This window comes from Bicyclus anynana, chromosome 26 (assembly GCF_947172395.1).
Source record: "Bicyclus anynana chromosome 26, ilBicAnyn1.1, whole genome shotgun sequence".
NCBI classification, from domain to species: domain Eukaryota; kingdom Metazoa; phylum Arthropoda; class Insecta; order Lepidoptera; family Nymphalidae; genus Bicyclus; species Bicyclus anynana.
The window spans coordinates 2,558,516-2,577,456 of NC_069108.1; the positions used below are offsets into that span (position 1 = coordinate 2,558,516).

General features: G+C 36.3%; 2 protein-coding genes across 2 annotated transcripts; one reads left to right on the plus strand and one right to left on the minus strand.

The window, feature by feature from the left end:
• The first annotated feature begins 603 nt into the window (after nt 1-603).
• On the plus strand, nt 604-8,125 carry LOC112047098 (uncharacterized). The gene is made up of 4 exons (XM_024084020.2): nt 604-1,234; nt 2,077-2,235; nt 6,440-6,699; nt 7,224-8,125. Exons 1-4 carry the CDS (start codon nt 604-606, stop codon nt 7,539-7,541), a joined length of 1,368 nt encoding a protein of 455 aa, XP_023939788.1. The 3' UTR covers nt 7,542-8,125.
• Nucleotides 8,126-12,468: 4,343 nt separating this feature from the next.
• LOC112047106 (uncharacterized) lies at nt 12,469-18,703 on the minus strand. Its single transcript, XM_052889659.1, has 6 exons — nt 18,578-18,703; nt 17,420-17,617; nt 16,699-16,878; nt 15,650-15,890; nt 14,790-14,864; nt 12,469-13,842 (listed from the first exon to the last, which is right to left on the minus strand). The coding sequence occupies exons 2-6, from the start codon at nt 17,615-17,617 to the stop codon at nt 13,682-13,684; spliced, it is 855 nt and encodes a 284-aa protein (XP_052745619.1). The 5' UTR covers nt 18,578-18,703; the 3' UTR covers nt 12,469-13,681.
• Between the last annotated feature and the right edge of the window lie 238 nt (nt 18,704-18,941).

Sequence of the window (18,941 nt, forward strand, 5' to 3'; positions counted from 1 at the left end):
AGCAGTTAAATGTTGGCAAAGACAAAGAGGATAGTTGAACGTTTTACTGGCAACATTTTAAAGTTGACGGCAACTTTTAAAAATTACTGGATTTATATAGCTCTGGGTTCTAGTCTATTTAATACCTTTTAACCTCAGACGAATTATTACTCTATGACCTATTAGACTGACAATGCAGTTCCGGTTCCCTTAATTTTTAAAAATAATTTTTTTTTATTTTTTGTGGCTGTTTGTCCGTATTTTATGTTGACTGGGCATCACACTGAAACTATTGAATAAATTTAAATGAAGGCTGTAGAATACTTTTTGTCACGAAAAACTAATAGGCAGGACCTGGCAGAACAGGGGCGAAAAGGGGGTTGAAAGTTTTCATCGATTTTCGAGTAATAAATTAAATTCCTCTAATGAGGTTTTACGAACCTGGACATGGTAACCTATTTTGATAGCCGTCTGATAGAATAAATTACAAATACGCTGTCATGTAAATATGACACGCTCAAAATAGACGGAAGAAGATTTTGTCTTGCAGAAATTATTATTAAGTTTAAGATTGTTACAAATATGTTGCTGTTCTTATTACTTTTATTAAGTCTACAAAACGCCATGGCACACGATACGAGTCCAGTATTTGTATTAGATTACGACAAAGTACTCGACGAAGTATCAAAAGAAGCGAATCCGTTCACGAAGATAAAGTCGTCTGACTTCTCAGATGTTATAGAAATTGCTATAAAACGATCGAAAATTGTAATACTATTCGTAGAAGAGACTCTTTGTACTGAAGACGTAACTATTAAGGACAATATCGGCACACCCTTCTACCATTTAGGTCAAGCGATGAAAGAAAACAAAGTAACATATCTGCCTTCAGTATCACAAGCATACAAAACGTTGAAAAGTCATTTGCAAGCATTAGCGAGTTATGTTTTCTATTTAAGCGATTCTAGTTCTGAGTTGCAGGTTTATGATGGAAGATTGCGCCATTTTTATATTTATTTCAAAGATAAAATTAACGAAACTAGATCTATTGCTTTGAGGAGACACGATTTGCTTATAAAGGAGGTGTACTCGGTCGTTCGTCAGGTCGCGGCCGGTCCTGTCGTGGCGTTCTACACGGGCAAAGTTAATCCTATTGATGTCGACGCATTGAACACTTTGCCAACCGAAAATCTAAATGTTAGGCCGCGTCCAGGTGTGACGGTTTTCAGCAATGGAGCGCTTTTTAGATTTATCGGTTAGTCCAGTTGCTAAAATAATTATATAAAACGCAATTTTATTAGTATTTTTAACTTCAAACATGTTAAATTACTATTGACAAATAAGTGTACAAAATGCTATTTCGAATTTCTCCATTTTTTTAAAATTTGCTGAATAAATATTTCATCATAGACACAGACTAAAGAAAGAATAATAGGCAGATATAGCGTACGGAACATAACGATGTCCAAATACAAAATTGGAAAACTAATACATTCTCGAGTCGAATCGTCGCATCAGTAATTTTCAATTTTATTCAAGTAATGGCTTATGTTTTTAAATACACATTTTAAAACCTGTTAACTAAAACTAAAGAAATAAGATGGAGTATTTTTTATTGGTAACTAGCGGACATCCGCGACTTCGTCCGCGTGAAACTCGATGTAAACTTTCAACTACCTCTACCCTACCCCTACCCTACCCTACCCTACCCGTGATAAAAAGTATAAAAAAAAAAAATAACAAGTATCCCATGTCCTTCTCCTGGCTCTAAACTACCTTCCTGCCAATTTTCAGCTAAATCGGTTCAGCCATTCTTGAGTTGTAAGTGGTGTAACTAACACGACTTTCTTTTATATATATATAGATTATTGATTAATAAATTAATTTGCGTAGGTAATTTTTAACAACAATTACGCATGTTAAATTTTTAAATACAAATTATAGAACGCAATTTTTCTTGAATAATATTTAATATTAATATTACTTGTACTAATGCGACGCTTCGTTTTGTACTGACTCGAGAATGTATTAGCATTTGAATTTTGTTTGAGTAATTAAAACAGTGGCATAGACAACAATTCGTTTTTTTTTTTCTAGGCGTTTCCTCATCAACAAGCAAACGTCGCTCCATGTTCAGCCAAGTCCCCGTAGTCTCGGATGAAAAGTGGAAGGAGCGTGGTCTACACACTCGCATGTCATACACAGAGTTTGAGCTGGAATTCGAATTTTCATTTAAAGATGATCGATGGACTGTTGGTAGGTACCACAAAATACTTAGGTACGTACTTCTAGCCCCTATAAGGTGCTACAGGGTGCTCGGGAGCATTTTCCATAGCTTCAAGATGTTGATAAGTCCACTTATAGGAGGCGAACTGCATAATTAATATTTTTTAACTAAAAAATTAATAACTTTTAATGTTTTCATTCAAAGTAATTCAAATAATTCCGACTATGTAAAACACGCCTATAGTCAGATTGAGTAGGTATTTTAAACTATGTAAACAAACAAAAACAGCTGACTCAGGTTTGCTCAACATTTTATCATTATTTACGAATATTATCATGAAATAAAACTTCCTGTGGTAAACAAATATTTTTTTAATTTTATATTCCTATATAATATATCCTGTTATTTATCAAACAGATAATGCTTCACTTATATTAAGGGTTCCGTAGGCAATAAAGAACTCTTATAGTTTTGTTTCTTTATTATGTAGAAGCAAGCATAAGGTTTCCTCGACATATTTAAACACATTAATCAAAACGGTTTTCTCGGAGGACGATAAGGGTGATTGATTCGTACGTTTCTTTTTTGGTGACGGAAACAATAGCAACGCGGAATAACTGCTCCGGCTAGTACCAGGCTCCGGTTCACTAATTTTCGTACTAAACTAAATAAAATTAATTAATTAAACTGATAAAAAACCCGACTGCATAAATGATAAAAAAACTGAAAAGAAAAAAAAAGCTCAGTCCAGAAGTGTAGAAAACAATTAGAAAACAGTCGGGACCTATTATATTGAATAGAATTTCGTCTACATTTTTTATTAGGTCCCGACTTTAGTTTGATCAATTTTTATATCATTTATGCCGGGTTTTTATATTTGTTTAATTAATTAATTTATTTCACACTTTTTAGTTACGATAGATGGTGAATTTCGGATTTATTGGTTACGTTTGTTACAAAGTACGATAATGTATACCTAAGTCCAACCGAAATTAAGTAAATATTCAAAAAATCTACGCAACCCTCGGTGGCCGAATCCGACTCGCACTTGTCCGATTTTTATAATCAATATATTTCTTTTAGTCTATTTTAGGTGTTTTATAACTACACTTCATAAACCTCGCACCTTATAGTCGTCCGCCTCGCGTATTATGTATAGACTTAATTAATATTAGAATTAATAAATAACGTTTTCCTAATTGTAGTTTTTTTAACATGGCCATGATATACTATTTTGAAATTCTCACAAAAATCCCTTGAATTTGATTCGCATGTTGAAATATTCACAAAAAAAAAAACTTCACCCCGATTCTATAGCGTCTCACAGTCGTCTTGTTGGTTTTTTTTTTCTAATTTCACCTATCTAAGAACACTTGGGTTATTAAAACAAATCTAACGTTATCTGAATTACGTAAATCCGTTCAACGGTTTGGAAGATATGAGGTAATAAAGAATATTACATACATACATACAAGATACGCGCGAAAAACATAACCCTTCTTGCAGTCGGGTAAAAACAGTAAACAAACAACAAATAAACTATAATTAACAATAACAACGAAACGAGAACAAAACGAAATAACAAAAATTACAAGGGAAGAAAATACGCACGACAGACTGGATTTAGTTAAAGAATCATTAACGAATACTGATATATAAGTAGGAGTATTAGTCATAGACAGCAAATAAAGTAGTGTTCTGTGCTGTGAAGTGTGAACTGTCAAATGTCAAATCTTCTTTCACTTATTAATACAAAATCAAAAAAATTATCATAGTATATGGTAATTCTGCAATAAATGAAAGGTTAAATTCACATTAAAATAAAAGAAATCATCGTTTTAATTACAACTTCTTTCTTCTTTTGATATGAAAATACGACATTTATAAAATAATTAAAGTTATAATTTAATTTTATAAATGCACATTTAATACCCATAAAACTCAATATCTTTATTTTTCATAATGGTTTGTGACTCATGTCTGCTTGGGTTCTTTTTATGTCGTTTGTATTGTTTTTGTGCAAACTCTAAATATTTAACATAGAGGAATTAGAAATGGAAATGGATCGCACCCAAATGCAGCAACAAAATTGTCTGTCGTTTTTTGAAGGGTACGAGGTAAACTCAGTCATCGATAATATTTAACAAAAATAAATAATAAAATATTTAACAAGAATAATATAATCTGTACACAGAATATTAAATTAATGGATCGATGTTTTGCTGTTTGTTCGTTCGTTAGAAGAATAGTATCTATTTTTCTTTTAGATATGCTTGTTTTTATTACAAATTTATTATTTATTATAATTATGTTTTTGATGACCTCCGTGGCGCAGTGGTATGCGCGGTGGATTTACAAGAAGGAGGTCCTGGGTTGGATTCCTGACTGGGCTGATTGAGGTTTTCTTAATTGGACCAGGTCTGGCTGGTGGAAGGCTTCGGCCGTGGCTAGTTACCACCCTACCGGCAAAGACGTACCGCCGAGCGATTTAGCGTTCCGGTACGATGCCGTAACCGAAAGGGGTGTGGATTTTCATCCTCCTCCTTACAAGTTAGCCCGCTTCCATCTAAGACTACATCATCACTTACCATCAGGTGAGATTGTAGTCAAGGGCTAACTTGTAAACAATAAAAAAAAAAATCTTAGATTGCATCATCGCTTACCATCAGGTGAAACTGAAATCGAACGTCACGTCATCTTTTAGTGAATTAGAAGTTGTTGACCATTTTTCATGCCATTGAACTACTTACTACACAAACCGGAATGATTAGGGAGTTTTTTCAGTCGACGAAAACGATTACAACAATGAAACATCGATACGATATAAGTATACACGCGTTAGATCGTTGATTGATTGACAGAGAGGTAACGTCTTGCGAGGCAGGTCCTTCTATAATTAGTCCAAGATAATTAATTAATTGTATGTGAATCCGGGCTCAAAAGGGCTAGAACCCAGAGCCGTAAAGCTTATTATTAAAAATAAAATGTATGTAAATCGAAACGAAAAGTGTCGCTTAAAAGAACCTTTTTGAGTAGTATTATTGTTGTGTAAAAAACCTAAAGTTGTGGACTATAGTATCTTTGCATTTTTAAATACTTAAAACTTGGCTACGTCATAATTATGAGGATGCGTACATTTTAAGATCTATTTACAAAAGAAATATTATTTACCCCGAAAAATATTAATTTTAGAACATATGTTCCTTGAACATTTTTAATTAATATTCGGCAAAGAATGTAACCCCAGAGTAATGGAAAATACTCCCGAGCACCCTGTATAAGATGGACGTATATGAATGATGGTTTTGCAAACGATTGTAGCTAGCTCCCTGGCCCTGTACTTTACAACAAAATTCAAAATCATTTTATAGAGTTTATCTATTGACTCTTGTGGGCTCAAAGTCACTCAGCAGGCGATGATCGAATCAGAAGTGAGGAGATCTGCAGAAAAAATGTCACTGACATAGCTCAACTAGTCGCGAAGCTGAAGTGGCAATAGGCAGAGCACATAGTTCGAAGAGCCGATGGACGTTGGGGTCCCAAGGTGCTGGGAAGCGCAGTGTTGGTCGACCCCTCACTAGGTGGACCGAGGACATCAAGCAGGTTGTAGGGAGCCGCTGGAAACTGACGGCTTGAGACAGTTTTGTTTAGAAGACCACTTTTTTTTTTTAAATTTATTTTATTGATAAGATATAACAATTATTTTACATATCGATACTCTCGCCAAACTGTACAGGCAGTTTGTTGGCGAGTTGACGCTCATTATTCTAGTTATTTTTTTTAAAAGTAATTGCTAAATCTAATTTTAATAAGATAATTAAAACTAAGGTAACCTAGGAATTTAATATTATAAAGTGAAATAATACAAAAAAAAAATTACAAAAGGTGCAAAACAATTTCTATAAAGTAAATCCGTCAGTGATGGATTGGGTCCCCAAGGAAAACTTTCTTTAATTTCTTCTTGAGGACTCCTTCACTGATCTCCCTTTCTTTTTTGAGCCACTCAATTTTATTATATATTTTGGGCACCATGTAGCCGGTAGTTCTTTCACTATATATTTTTTTTTCTGTTATTTCTTAGAGATTTTAAGAACTGCTTAGGTTTTTTATACTTATATGTGTAGTAATTTTCTTTAGGGACTAGATATTCAATTTTAACGTCTATCGGTAAGTGGCCTATGTCCAGAAGTGGACGTTTATCGTCTGTTAATGGTGATGACTCTTATGTGACAGATAGCGTGGCTTTGTTGGAGTGGGGCGAGGAGGTGGGGCGCACGGACCTGCGTGCGGGCGCGCCTTGGAACTGGTCGTATGTGTGCAGCGAGCCGTTGGTGCTGGTCAACATGAGGGACGGCAGCGCGGTCACCATCGCGCACTACCAAGTGAGTTGTGTTGTGTGTTGTGTGACAGAGAACTGGTCGCACGTGTGCAGCGAGCCGTTGGTGCTGGTCAACATGAGGGACGGCAGCGCGGTCACCATCGCGCACTACCAAGTGAGTTGTGTTGTGTGTTGTGTGACAGAGAACTGGTCGTACGAGACGTGACGAGCCGTTGGTGCTGGTCAACATGAGTTGAGTTGTGTTTAAAAAGGGGTTGTTTTTTTTTTAATAGAAAAAGGTCTTTTTTTTAATAGAAATATTTTTTAAAATGGAAATAAAAATGTTTAAAGTCATATTTTTACAAGGTGTACTAATTTATTATACAGGGTGCTCGGGAGTAATTCCCATAACATCAAGTGTCACACATCAAACAAGTCGAGCCGAATATTGTAACCAATTTTTTTTAACTAAAAAAAAAACTTTATCTTTATGTTTTCATACAACTTCATTCAAATAATTCCGACTATCCATGTAACACACGCCTTTATCTATCCTTGCATTTTAAAATACGTAATCATAGTAGTGCGACTAACAGTCGATATCGACGACATATTGCAACTGGAACTCCGCACTTCACTAGTAAGCTACTTGATATTTACCAATGCTAGTCCGCTAGTAATTGAATAAAATCCTTCTAGATCCAGCCCTTCATAAACCATGCAGCACTAAGGCAAGATTTTGATAACCCTGAGGATTTGAACCCTGACAGCCCTGCGAGTTCTGAGAGCCCTGAGGAGAGCCCTAAACCTGACGCGGGCTCGCACAAGTTCGGCCCAGCAGTTAACTGTGGGCCGTATTTCAGTGCCCACATATTGGCTGGACTGATGGTGACGTCAATGTGTCTCGGCATACTGACGTATGGTGTCGTGTCGATGTATAACATAAACACGAATAGTAGATACGACGACCCGCAGGCGAAGCCGTTGGTCATTATGGCGGAAGGCGGCGGTCATTAGAGGAAGGGGACATTTCGAACGAAACTTTAGGCTTCATATAGTAGGCATAAACAGTAGAACCCGCTTAAGACGATCACGCATAAAACGATTTCTCGCATTCCACTCCGATGTTGATCGACTAAAATATGGTCGATTTCAATATCACCCCATTGTTGGTCGACCATTTTTTGGTCGATTGCGTAGTGATTTATTTTTTACCTTCTTTTGGTTATTTAGCCAATTTTGTGTCACACTCTTACTTATATTACACATGGTAAAAAGAACAAGGATGGCAATAGGTCCCGCACTACTTCTACAAAACACGTCTATGGATATTAAATTCTTATTTTTAAAACCGCGCTCTGAGTGCGCGGTCCGTCCGCAGACGCGTGATTTCAAAAACATATTTTTTTTTATCTTTGTACATTATGAATGTTTTATTCCTTGGTAGAGTAAAATAATGTATAGAAAAAGTAAAAAACCAAAGACAATCTAGAAATAAAGATAAAAATTTAAATAATAGCGGGTTTTGTGCGATAGTCGGGCAATAGGGATGATGACAGTTTTTTAAATTGTATAAGTATACTAATAGTAAAGCAATTTTGTAAAAGGAACAGGGTATCTGCGATCATTACTTTCGGAGCTACAGGGATTTAAAGAGTCAGATTTGCGGCGCTGCCGCGGATCCCTGAAAAACGCCGCATACAAAATGGCTTGAAAAAATGACGTCATAGGCAATGTAATGATCGTTAGATTTGTATGCGCGTTCAAACAAAATTACTAATATCTTTGTTATTTGTGCGTTTATCTTTATAGTTCATATATTAAAAAATGTCACATTTAATGTAAGGAAGCTAAAACTGTATGAATTTTCATCTAATTACGATAAAAAAATTTTAGTAGTTTTTGAAATTTTATAATCTCATTTATTTTGCAAATATCCAGACAATCTTTGCTTTTTATGTATAAATTAGTTAACATTGACCCTATTTACCCGAATGCATCATAAAAATCAATATATTCAAACCTAGTCATCATCCCCATTATCGCTCGTCTGATTTCAACTATTTTTCTAAAATACGTTGTTTTGCAGTTATGATTACGTTTATTTTTTAAAATTAGTTTGTTTAACAATGATTTCCACCAATAAATTTGTTTATATAGCTCCAATACACAACTTAAAAGAAATTGGTAACTTTAGTACCCATGGGTGGTTTACGCGTTACTCATATTACGTAATTTTACGCCAGTCTCTACAACTTGAGACATGTTTTCATACATTTCCTAACGCTTAATACGATTCGTCATCCCGTTTAATACGCCTACATGTCACACGCGTCTAATTCCAAATGCGACAAATAAATTACAACTGATAGATCAAGACAAGACTTGTACATGATATCTTAAAGAACTGAAAGACCCTGACAGCAAACGACCCTTGACATGATGCGATTCTGAATTGCACATTTTGAAGACACACTGCAAAAGTCAAATTTAATTGAAAATTTCGTAATTGCTAATGCATAAAAATCTTTTTGTCATACCAGAATTAGTGATTACTTTAAGTAGCATAATTAGGTAGTCTTTACACCAAATACACAAATTTTTAATACTATGTATGTGTACATTAGTCATTAATTTTTTTACTATCCCGTATCCCGTATAATACGCTTTCCAGTCTAAGACGCGTTTTTAGTTAGGTCCCTGCGAAATCGTATTAAACGGGTTCTACTGTATATATGGGGGAGCGCTGTTGGGCCGTGAAAAGGAAAGTTGCCTTTTTTTAGTTTTACGAGAATGGGGATGATGACTAGGTTTGAATATATTGATTTTTACGATACATTTGGGTAAATAAGGTCAATGTTAACTAATTTATACATAAAAAGCAAAGATTGACTGGATATTTGCAAAATAAATAAGATTATAAAATTTCAAAATCTACTAAAAATATTTTATCATAATTAGATAAAAATTCAGACAGTTTTAGCTTTCTTACGTTAAATGTGACATTTTTTAATATATAAACTACAAACATAAACGCAGAAATAACAAAGATATTAGTAATTTTTTTAAACGCCCATACAAATCTAACGATCATTAATTGCCTACGACGTCATATGTTCGTACCATTTTGTATGGAGCGTTTTTCAGGGATCCGCGGCAGCGCCGCAAATCTGACCCTTTAAATCCCTGTAGCTCCGAAAGTAATGATCGCAGATACCTTGTTACTTATACAAAATTGCTTTACTATTAGCGTATTCTTAATTTATATGCAATTTAAAAAACTGTCATCATCCCTATTATGGCTACGAATATAATTTATAGCCAAATTATAGAGATATTTATATCACAAATTATCTAATGCTGTATCTTTTAATGTAGGTATGTGGCGGTTAATTGTTTAAAGTATAAGCTCAAATAGTAATTGTTATGTTTTTATTAATTATCATTTCGCATTTCATAATAAATGAGAAGAAATTGAAAATGTGTTTTACTTATACAGGGTGCTGGGGAGTTTTTTCCATAACTCTGAGGTTATGGGAAAAACCTGCTGAATTTCACAGAACTTTTAGCAGATATGTTCAAGTAATGCAGTATCGCCATGGAGGTTTAACATTAGTATATAGTAATGAGGCGATATTGTTGATTGGTATGGTACCTATATTTATTATTTCACTGATAATAATAATTGTAAAAGGATATAAAATAAAAGTACTATCAAATAGGTGATGCGATGTGGAATGATGAAGTGGTAAAGATGTAATGGATGGACGAAACAATATATCCACGCATGCGCGGTCGAGGGAATTCTAAATATGAAATGAATCTGGAATTATACATCGTTTATACATATAAAGACATTAGGTTTTAGCCTGTAATGTTTACATATATAGGTGTATAAAATAAATAAATAAATAAATTATCTCAATAAATTATTAATACCGAAAATTAATTAAAAATGTTCAGGGAACATGTGTTCTGAAATTAATGTTTTCATTTCAGAGTAAATAATATTTCTTTTCTTAATAGATCTTAAAATGTGTCCCTTATACGCATCTTTATAATTATGACGTAGCCAAGTTTGAAAACTAAAACATAAAAAGATTTTATATTTAGTTAGAAAAAATATTAGATATGCAGTTCGGCTCTTATACGTGGACTCGTCAACAGCTTGAAGTTATGCGAGATACTCCCGAGCACCCTGTATATGTATTTTAGTTAGGCTTTATTGAGTTAAAGGGTTAAAGTGTGATGCAAACATTATGACGTCACCGGAATAAGATGCGAGTGTCCCTACGCGCAGTTCATAGATTAATAAGATATTATAGCAGCTTTCGTAAGCTTTATTGTAATTTCTACGATTTTCTAGCTAGTCTGTAAAGTTTGCTCTAGACCCATTAACTTAGGTGTAGATCACACGACTGAAACTTTTAAAAAAAAATTAACAGGTTTCGACGAATTGAGAGCAGTCATTTTTGTCGGTGAAAAAAAAAAAAACAAAACGCCTTTTCTGATTCTCAGGCATAACTGCATCGCAATGGGTTCCTGAAGTGTACAAAAGGGTTTGTTGTAAGTTCTCTAAGAACGCCATCTATTGATATTTTAAAATACTAAACACTGCTTATATATCAAACTTACTCCTCAAATCAATAGAGCTTAAAGAAACCAGTACAGAATATATTTTCCAGAATTGCCGATTGATTTGCAGGAAAACAAGTATTTTTCAGGATTTGTTCAGGTAAAGAAAACAATAAATTGAAAAAATATATAATTTATCTCCGTTTTAACAGGTACCACATAATATAACAGTTACATAGACAATTCAATCTACTTACTTTAGGATGTTTTTTCCACATAGTGCTCCATTTAGCTTATAAAATTTAAAGAGTTTAAAATTGGATTTCGACGAATAGAAAACTTCCTCCTTTTTAGACGGTAAAACAACCAAAACGCCATCTATGATCCTCAGGCATAACTGCATCATCTGCATCCATTAGGTGTACAAAAGGGTTTGTTTCCAGTTCTCTAAGAACGCCATCTATTGGTATTTTTAAATATCAGATACCGTTTCGCTATGCCTGTAGATGGCAGCACGCACAATTTCAGAACTCTTTCACCAACTTACTCCTCAAACCAAATGTGCCTAGTTTTTTAAGATTCTTCAATTATTATAGATTTAGAGTCAAAAACATGAATAAAGCTGGAGACGATTGAAATTCAAAATAGGGAAACCAGATAAGAGAATATATTTATCAGAGTTGTCAATTGATTCTCAGGAAAACAAGTTTTTTTCAGGGTTTGTTCAGGTAAAAAAAACAATAAATTGTAAAAAAAATATATATAATTTACCACTATTTTAACAGGTTATCCACCTAACAAAACAGTTACTTATAGTTACAATTCAACCTACTTACTCTAGGATGCTTTGTCACAGAGCTCCATTCAGCTTTTAAAATTCAAAAAGCTCAAAATAACAATAATTTGATTTTTCAAAAGAGCAATAGATATAAAAATCTCGGCAGTCTCTGATCTGTCTTGAAGTCTTTTCAAAGCCTTAACAAAACCTTAACAACAAAATACAAATTTGATGTTGCATCCATTTTGAAAAAGGAGCTTGCCCTTATCTATACTAATATTATAAATGCGAAATTAAGTGTCTGTCTGTTACATTTTCACGGCTAAACGGCTGAGCCGATAAAGATGAATTTTGGTATTATGGTAAATGGGACCTTGGAGCCAAACATAGGGTTTTTGACCCTAAAATAAAAATAGAAGGTGGTGAAATAGGTGTTTAAAGTTTGTATGGAAAGTCCTTAATTTTTAGAGTTATTTAAAAAAAATTCATAAATCATAAAAAAAAATACAAAATATGATGTGATTCAAGAAGTTTTAAAATTCAACGTCTAAATTGGTGAAATAGGTAGTAAAAGTCGCGGGCGTCCGCTAGTCTTATATAGATTTCATTTATATTTACAAGATAAAAGTAAAATTAAAATTTACATATTTAATTTACTACTACTTTCTACTATTTACAAGATATTTAAGATTTAAAACTTTAAATACATATTTACAAAAATATATTCCCTTGAATTATTATTGCATCTTGAAACGTTTTTTTTTTATTCTTTACAAATTAGCCCTTGACTACAATCTCACCTGATAGTAAGTGATGATGCAGTCTAAGATGGAAGCGGGCTAACTTGTTAGTAGGAGGATGAAAATCCACACCCCTTTCGGTTTCTACACGACATCGTATCGGTACGCTAAATCGCTTGGCGGTACGTCTTTGTCGGTAGGGTGGTAACTAGCCACGGCCGAAGCCTCCCACCAGCCAAAATGTTCATTTGTGTTGTTTTAACAATGTGAAAATAGAAAATGGCTTTTTTGACAGAATACGTGCATCGCGTCGCCATTTAAAAAAATAACTAGAGAATTTTTTCTTTGATTACAAACTTTGATCTTAATTTGTTTGTGCTATAGACCCACCATGCTGCTCGAATGTGGCTTTTTTTTTCTTCACAAGTCAGTTGACTGCAATCACACCTGATGGTAAGTGATGATGTCCCTGATGTCTCTCATGATTTAGACCAGTGCCTCCATGGCCGCCGCCTGTCTCTCCTCTACAGTTGTACTCTGATGTATGTGGAGCTAGCCCCACCGTGCTGCTGTAATGTGGCTCGGTGGGCTATAAGCGACACTTGTTGGGGTCGAGTCTCCGTATGTCGTCCCTGATGTCTCTCATGATGTTGACCAGTGCCTCCATGGCCGCCGCCTGTCTCTCTACAGTTGTACTCTGACGTATGTCGAGCCCACCATGCTGCTGTAATGTGGCTCGGTGGGCTATAAGCGACACTTGTTGGGGTCGAGTCTCCGTATGTCGTCCCTGATGTCTCTCATGATGTTGACCAGCGCCTCCATGGCCGCCTGTCTCTCCTCTACAGTTGTACTCTGATGTATGTGGAGCTAACCCCACCGTGCTGCTGTAATGTGGCTCGGTGGGCTATAACCGACACTTGTTGGGGTCGAGTCTCCGTATGTCGTCCCTGATGTCTCTCATGATGTTGACCAGCGCCTCCATGGCCGCCTGTCTCTCCTCTACAGTTGTACTCTGATGTATGTGGAGCTAACCCCACCGTGCTGCTGTAATGTGGCTCGGTGGGCTATAACCGACACTTGTTGGGGTCGAGTCTCCGTATGTCGTCCCTGATGTCTCTCATGATGTTGACCAGCGCCTCCATGGCCGCCGCCTGTCTCTCCTCGACAGCGATCCGTCGCCTCTCTATGTTGTACGCCCAGCGAGGCACGTTTTCGTCTTGACGTACTGGAAATATTGGACAAGAATAATTAAACTAACCAGCCAAGTGCGAGTCGAATGGTATTATAATTAACGGTATAGTGGGATGCATTCTTAATTATTCGCTGCCCGCGAGTATTTTATCGGTGAGCCAGTCTGCGTTGAAGAAGCCGACAGTCAGGGAATGCGGTTTTAATCTACCGTTGTGAGCCATTTAAATAATCTTTATATTTCTCTATCGCGCGGAGCATGATACTGTGCTCGCCTATTGCCCTTAGTTCCCTTTATATTTTTTTACATGTCACGTAACGGATACGATGGACGACCGGTCGTCCATTTAGGAGTCAAACGTCTCCAAATACCCACAGACCACACGTAAAGTCCATACGAAGCGCCTGAAGTGTATAGAAACACTTTAGCCGGTCAATGTGTATACAGTAAAGTTATACTATTAGATATGTTTTCATTTCTATCGTTTGGCGCGTTTGGAACCCTCGTAACTTTAATTTTAAGTTTTCGAATGATTATTATCACCATTATCTTAAGTTTAATATTATCACCTGACGTTTCGAAAGAGCTTGTAAACTAAGCATATTTGAAATAAATGAATTTTGACTTTGACTTAGACTTTATCGGCAAAGTCTATAAATGCTATTTATTTTAAACTAACGGACCCGGTCAAGCTTCGTTTTGACATAAGTGCACTTATTCTCTATCCCTACTCTACCCTTCTATACCTCTACCCCTACCCTACCCCTACCGCTTGACTCTTAAACGTTTGTATGGGAAATAGAAAAGGGTTGTTTTTATGGTTTTCCCGGCAATTATACTAATTTTTCTTACCAATAAAACCTTCCCTATACCTCCACGAACATTTCAAGACCAAGATAAGATAAATCCGTTAAGCCGTTCTCGAGTTTTAGCGAGACTAACAAACATTTTTATATATATAGATATTTTTTTCTGTGACTCACATTTTGGCTTCTTCCGTCTCTGTGGCAGCGCGTGGTGCGCCGGACCGGAGTATACTAGCACATCGTTCAAACGTCCTGAAATATATAATTTGATTAAATTACATTATTTGTATCATAAATGTTCACAAAGCGAAATACAAAAAGAATTTGAATATAACAACCTTCTTGCAGATAATAAAACGCCATCTATGAGCAACCGGCATAACTACATCGCAAGGTGCCTCAAGTACACTCAAAGGGTTTGTTTCAAAGTTCTTACAAATAATAAAACGCCATCTATGAGCAACCGGCATAACTACATCGCAAGGTGCCTCAAGTACACTCAAAGGGTTTGTTTCAAAGTTCTTACAAATAATAAAACGCCATCTATGAGCAACCGGCATAACTACATCGCAAGGTGCCTCAAGTATACTAAAAGGGTTTGTTTCAAAGTTCTCTAAAAAAACGCCATCTACTGGTAGTTTTAAATAACAAAAACTGTTTCACTGTGCCTGTAGATGGCAGCACACATCGCCAGAATACATATACAACAATATAATAATTTTCGTAACACATTCACCAGCTTACTCCTCACGTTATCATCACCATTACCGACCCATATTGGCTCACTGTTGAGCACGAGTCTGCACTGCGAATGAGAGGGCTTAGGTTAGTCTACTACTCTAGATTGGCAGACTTCACACATTCATGAATTAAGAAAATTCTCTGGTATGCAGATTTCTTCACGATGTATTTAATTTCTTAAAATGTACGGATTCGAACCAACACCCTCTGGAGTTAGAGGCATAGGTCATATCCACTGGGCTATCACGGCTCACATAATGCATGCGTAAAGAAAAAAAAATTCAAAAGATTCTCACCATTTCCTTGTCTATTATTGGATAGAGTCGCAGGTTCCTCGTACTCCACTCTCTGCTGCTGCAACTCCACTTCAACAACATGTTCCTCCGGTGATGAGGACCTCTCCACCTTCATGACCACCTCACTGATACGCTCTCCCTCCGGAGTATCGGAGACACATCTGTTTTCCTCTCCCGTCTGTTCCTCTGCTATCGATGACTCAGACTCTTGGTCTGCATCGGGCTCAGATTCTGTTTTTGTCTGCAAAATAATTAAGTAATTTATTATTAATAATATCACATATTTTGTCTGATTACTATAAAGAGGAAGTCATTCTCAGCTTGTTGAGCGGCACCATTATCATCATCATATCAGCTGATGGACGTCCACTGCAGGACATAGGCCTTTTGTAGGGACTTCCAAACATCACGATACTGAGCCACCTGCATCCAGCGAATCCCTGCGACTCGCTTAATGTCATCGGTCTGCCTGGTGGGGAGTCGACCAACACTGCGCTTACTAGTGCGAGGTCTCCATTCCAGCACTTTGGGACCCAACATCCATCAGCTCTTCAAATGATGTCCCGACCACTTCAGCTTCTCAGCTGAAGACAGACTTTGGTTCTTCTGCGGAACTCCTCATTTCTTATTTGATCACTCAGAGATACTCCAAACATATATCGCTCTATCGCCCGCTCTGTGTGACTCTGAGCCTTCTTATGAGGCCCATATCTATATATATACATATAAAAATAAGTCGGATTTTCCTTCCTGATGCTATAACTCTAGAACGCACAAACCGGCTTCCACGGTTTTGCATTCGTTGGAAAGGTCTCAGGCTCCGTGAGGTTTATAGCAAAGAAAATTCAGGAAAAAGTAGGGGTAGGGTAGGGTAGGGTAAGGTAGGGTAAGGTAGGGTAGGGGGTATGGTAGGGGTAGTGTTGGGTAGTGGTAGTTGAAAGTTTACATCGAGTGTCACGCGGACGAAGTCGCGGGCGTCCGCTAGTAAATACATATAATCTACTTAATGGGAATAAAAAGCTTCTATTGTAATAGTAAATAATACTAACACTGAGCGGTAACCACACGCCATGCAATCTCTTGGTAGCTACGGGGCCCAGGAGCTCCACAACCCTCCTCTCCAGCTCCGTGAGAGGGGTGAGCTTGCGTCCATCACCCGTCACTCTGGCACCGTATCTCCTGGAGTCGGCAGCCTTCAACTTCGTCTTGGCTTTGAACTCTATCCAGTACTGTTTGAACAAAGCAAGTATGATTATTCTTCTTATACAGGTTGCTCAGGAGTACTCCCCATAACTTCAAGGTGTTGACAAGTCTACTTATAGGAGTAACTAATTTTTCATAACAAAAAAAAAACCTTCTTTTTATATATTTTCATACAAAGTAATTCAAATAATTCTGACTATCCATGTAACATAAAATACATAATCGTAGGGTACTGTCGATATCAACGACACATTGCAACTGGCACTCCGCACTCTGTAGTAAGCTACTTCATGATATTTATCAATGAATAACTTTAGCTAGGTCATATTATAAGGATACAATTTATGGAAAACAATTTAAGATCTATTTACAAAAGAAATATATTATTTGTTTAAATAACTTTCGTTGTTGACCACAACTAACATTAAGTTGTGTATAAATTACCTCTTTTGAGCGCCTCATTTTACATTTTCAGCACTGCATATGTTAGTAACACATCTAACAGTATTTAACATCATTGATCTGATGTACAAAAGTGCATGAAAAACTAAATTCAACAATACTCACTCTTCTCCACTGTTCCGGGGTTTTTTTTATGCCATCCGGCACCGAGTTCAAGTCTTGAGCCACAGCTTGCCAGGCATCACGGGTGGCTTTGAAAGCCAGAGCACCCGACCCTCGGCCCACTGCGACATCTCGGTGGTTCTCCGCAAACTCTACCAGTTTACTCAGCTGTTTCACTGACAACCTCCTGGGCGCTGGCATCTGGAAGTCAATATCATTTTGCTGTGAGATAACACTGTTGTGAAAGAGCTAAGATAGCCCAGTGGACCTTTTGCCTGCGATTCCTGAGGGTGTGGGTTCGAATCCGGTCCGGGGCAAGCACCTCCAACTTTTCAGTTGTGTGCATTTTAAGAAATTAAATATCTCGTGTCTCAAATGATGATGGAAAAACATCATGAGAAAACCTGCAAATACCAGAGAATTTTGTTAATTCTCTGTGTGTGAAGTCTACCAAACCGCATTGGGCCAGCATGGTGGACTATTTGCCTAACTCCTCGCATTCTGAGAGGAGACTCGAGCTCAGCAGTGAGCCAAATATGGGTTGATAATGACGATGAAGCACTATTATAATTGGTAAGCTGATGATTAAAGTAAAACTAATTTAAGCATGTTTAACTTGAGGACAAACTTGGCTAATGTGCTAAGCAAAGAAAAAAATTTTTTCATGTGAACGGGAACTACGCAATGGAACCGCGGAGGATCGCCTAGTAATATTATAAAGAGGTAAAGTATACGAGGTTGTAGAGGGTAATGTCTAGATTTACTGAATTTAAAAATTAATTTAGTGTAAAAATCCACATTATTTGTGAGTGCTTAAGCTATATTTTAACCCCATATTACCACAGGCACTACGCAGGTGAAACCGCGGGGCGCCTGCTTAAATTCTAATATTATATAATTACTTTTAATATTATATCATACAAATACGTAAACTAATTATGATTTAAACACATTGATAACATCAGGTATCTTTTATATTCAAAAATGATCGTAGTCTATCGGATTCACCTAAACCAACCAGTCAAATACCTTTCATCTTGTGAAAGGAACCCAATTAGCGAATACAAATGCTTGCTAGAAGCTATATCTTTAACCTCGATATTCATACATTACTATAACTAAATCGTGTAAGTATCAATGTTTTACATTAAAAGTACTTACTGTTAATATCCCAAGTAATGTTTGATGCAATCGAATGAACACAAATACATAAAGAATAGCATTATAACTTGATTTTAACACTCAGATAGTGAATTCAACATTAGTGGGCTGTCAATTAGGGATGGCGATATGAGATCGATTAATCGAAGAATCGAATCTTCAAGTCAAAAAAATCGATCTTTTGAATCGATATGTAGTATCGAATCGATCCAGTGAATCGATATCTCTTCCTTGAAAATCGACATTCGATAATTTCTGTTTTTCTCGGTCATATCAAAAAAGCAAAAGTTCTTTGTGAATTGATTTTTCAGGTTTCGTTACCGTTTATATCGTTTAAACATGCTTAAAAAATGTTTAATCTTTT

Excerpts from the sequence above, each read along its gene's own strand:
- LOC112047098 (XM_024084020.2), top strand. The coding sequence starts at position 604 with ATGGCACACGATACGAGTCCAGTATTTGTATTAGATTACGACAAAGTA. Across the intron at positions 2,236-6,439 it reads AGATGATCGATGGACTGTTG|ATAGCGTGGCTTTGTTGGAG; the intron begins GTAGGTACCACA and ends CTTATGTGACAG. Across the intron at positions 6,700-7,223 it reads TCACCATCGCGCACTACCAA|ATCCAGCCCTTCATAAACCA; the intron begins GTGAGTTGTGTT and ends AAATCCTTCTAG.
- LOC112047106 (XM_052889659.1), bottom strand. The coding sequence starts at position 17,617 with ATGCCAGCGCCCAGGAGGTTGTCAGTGAAACAGCTGAGTAAACTGGTA. Across the intron at positions 15,891-16,698 it reads GCGTGTGGTTACCGCTCAGT|ACAAAAACAGAATCTGAGCC; the intron begins GTTAGTATTATT and ends ATTATTTTGCAG. Across the intron at positions 13,843-14,789 it reads GAGACGGAAGAAGCCAAAAT|TACGTCAAGACGAAAACGTG; the intron begins GTGAGTCACAGA and ends CAATATTTCCAG.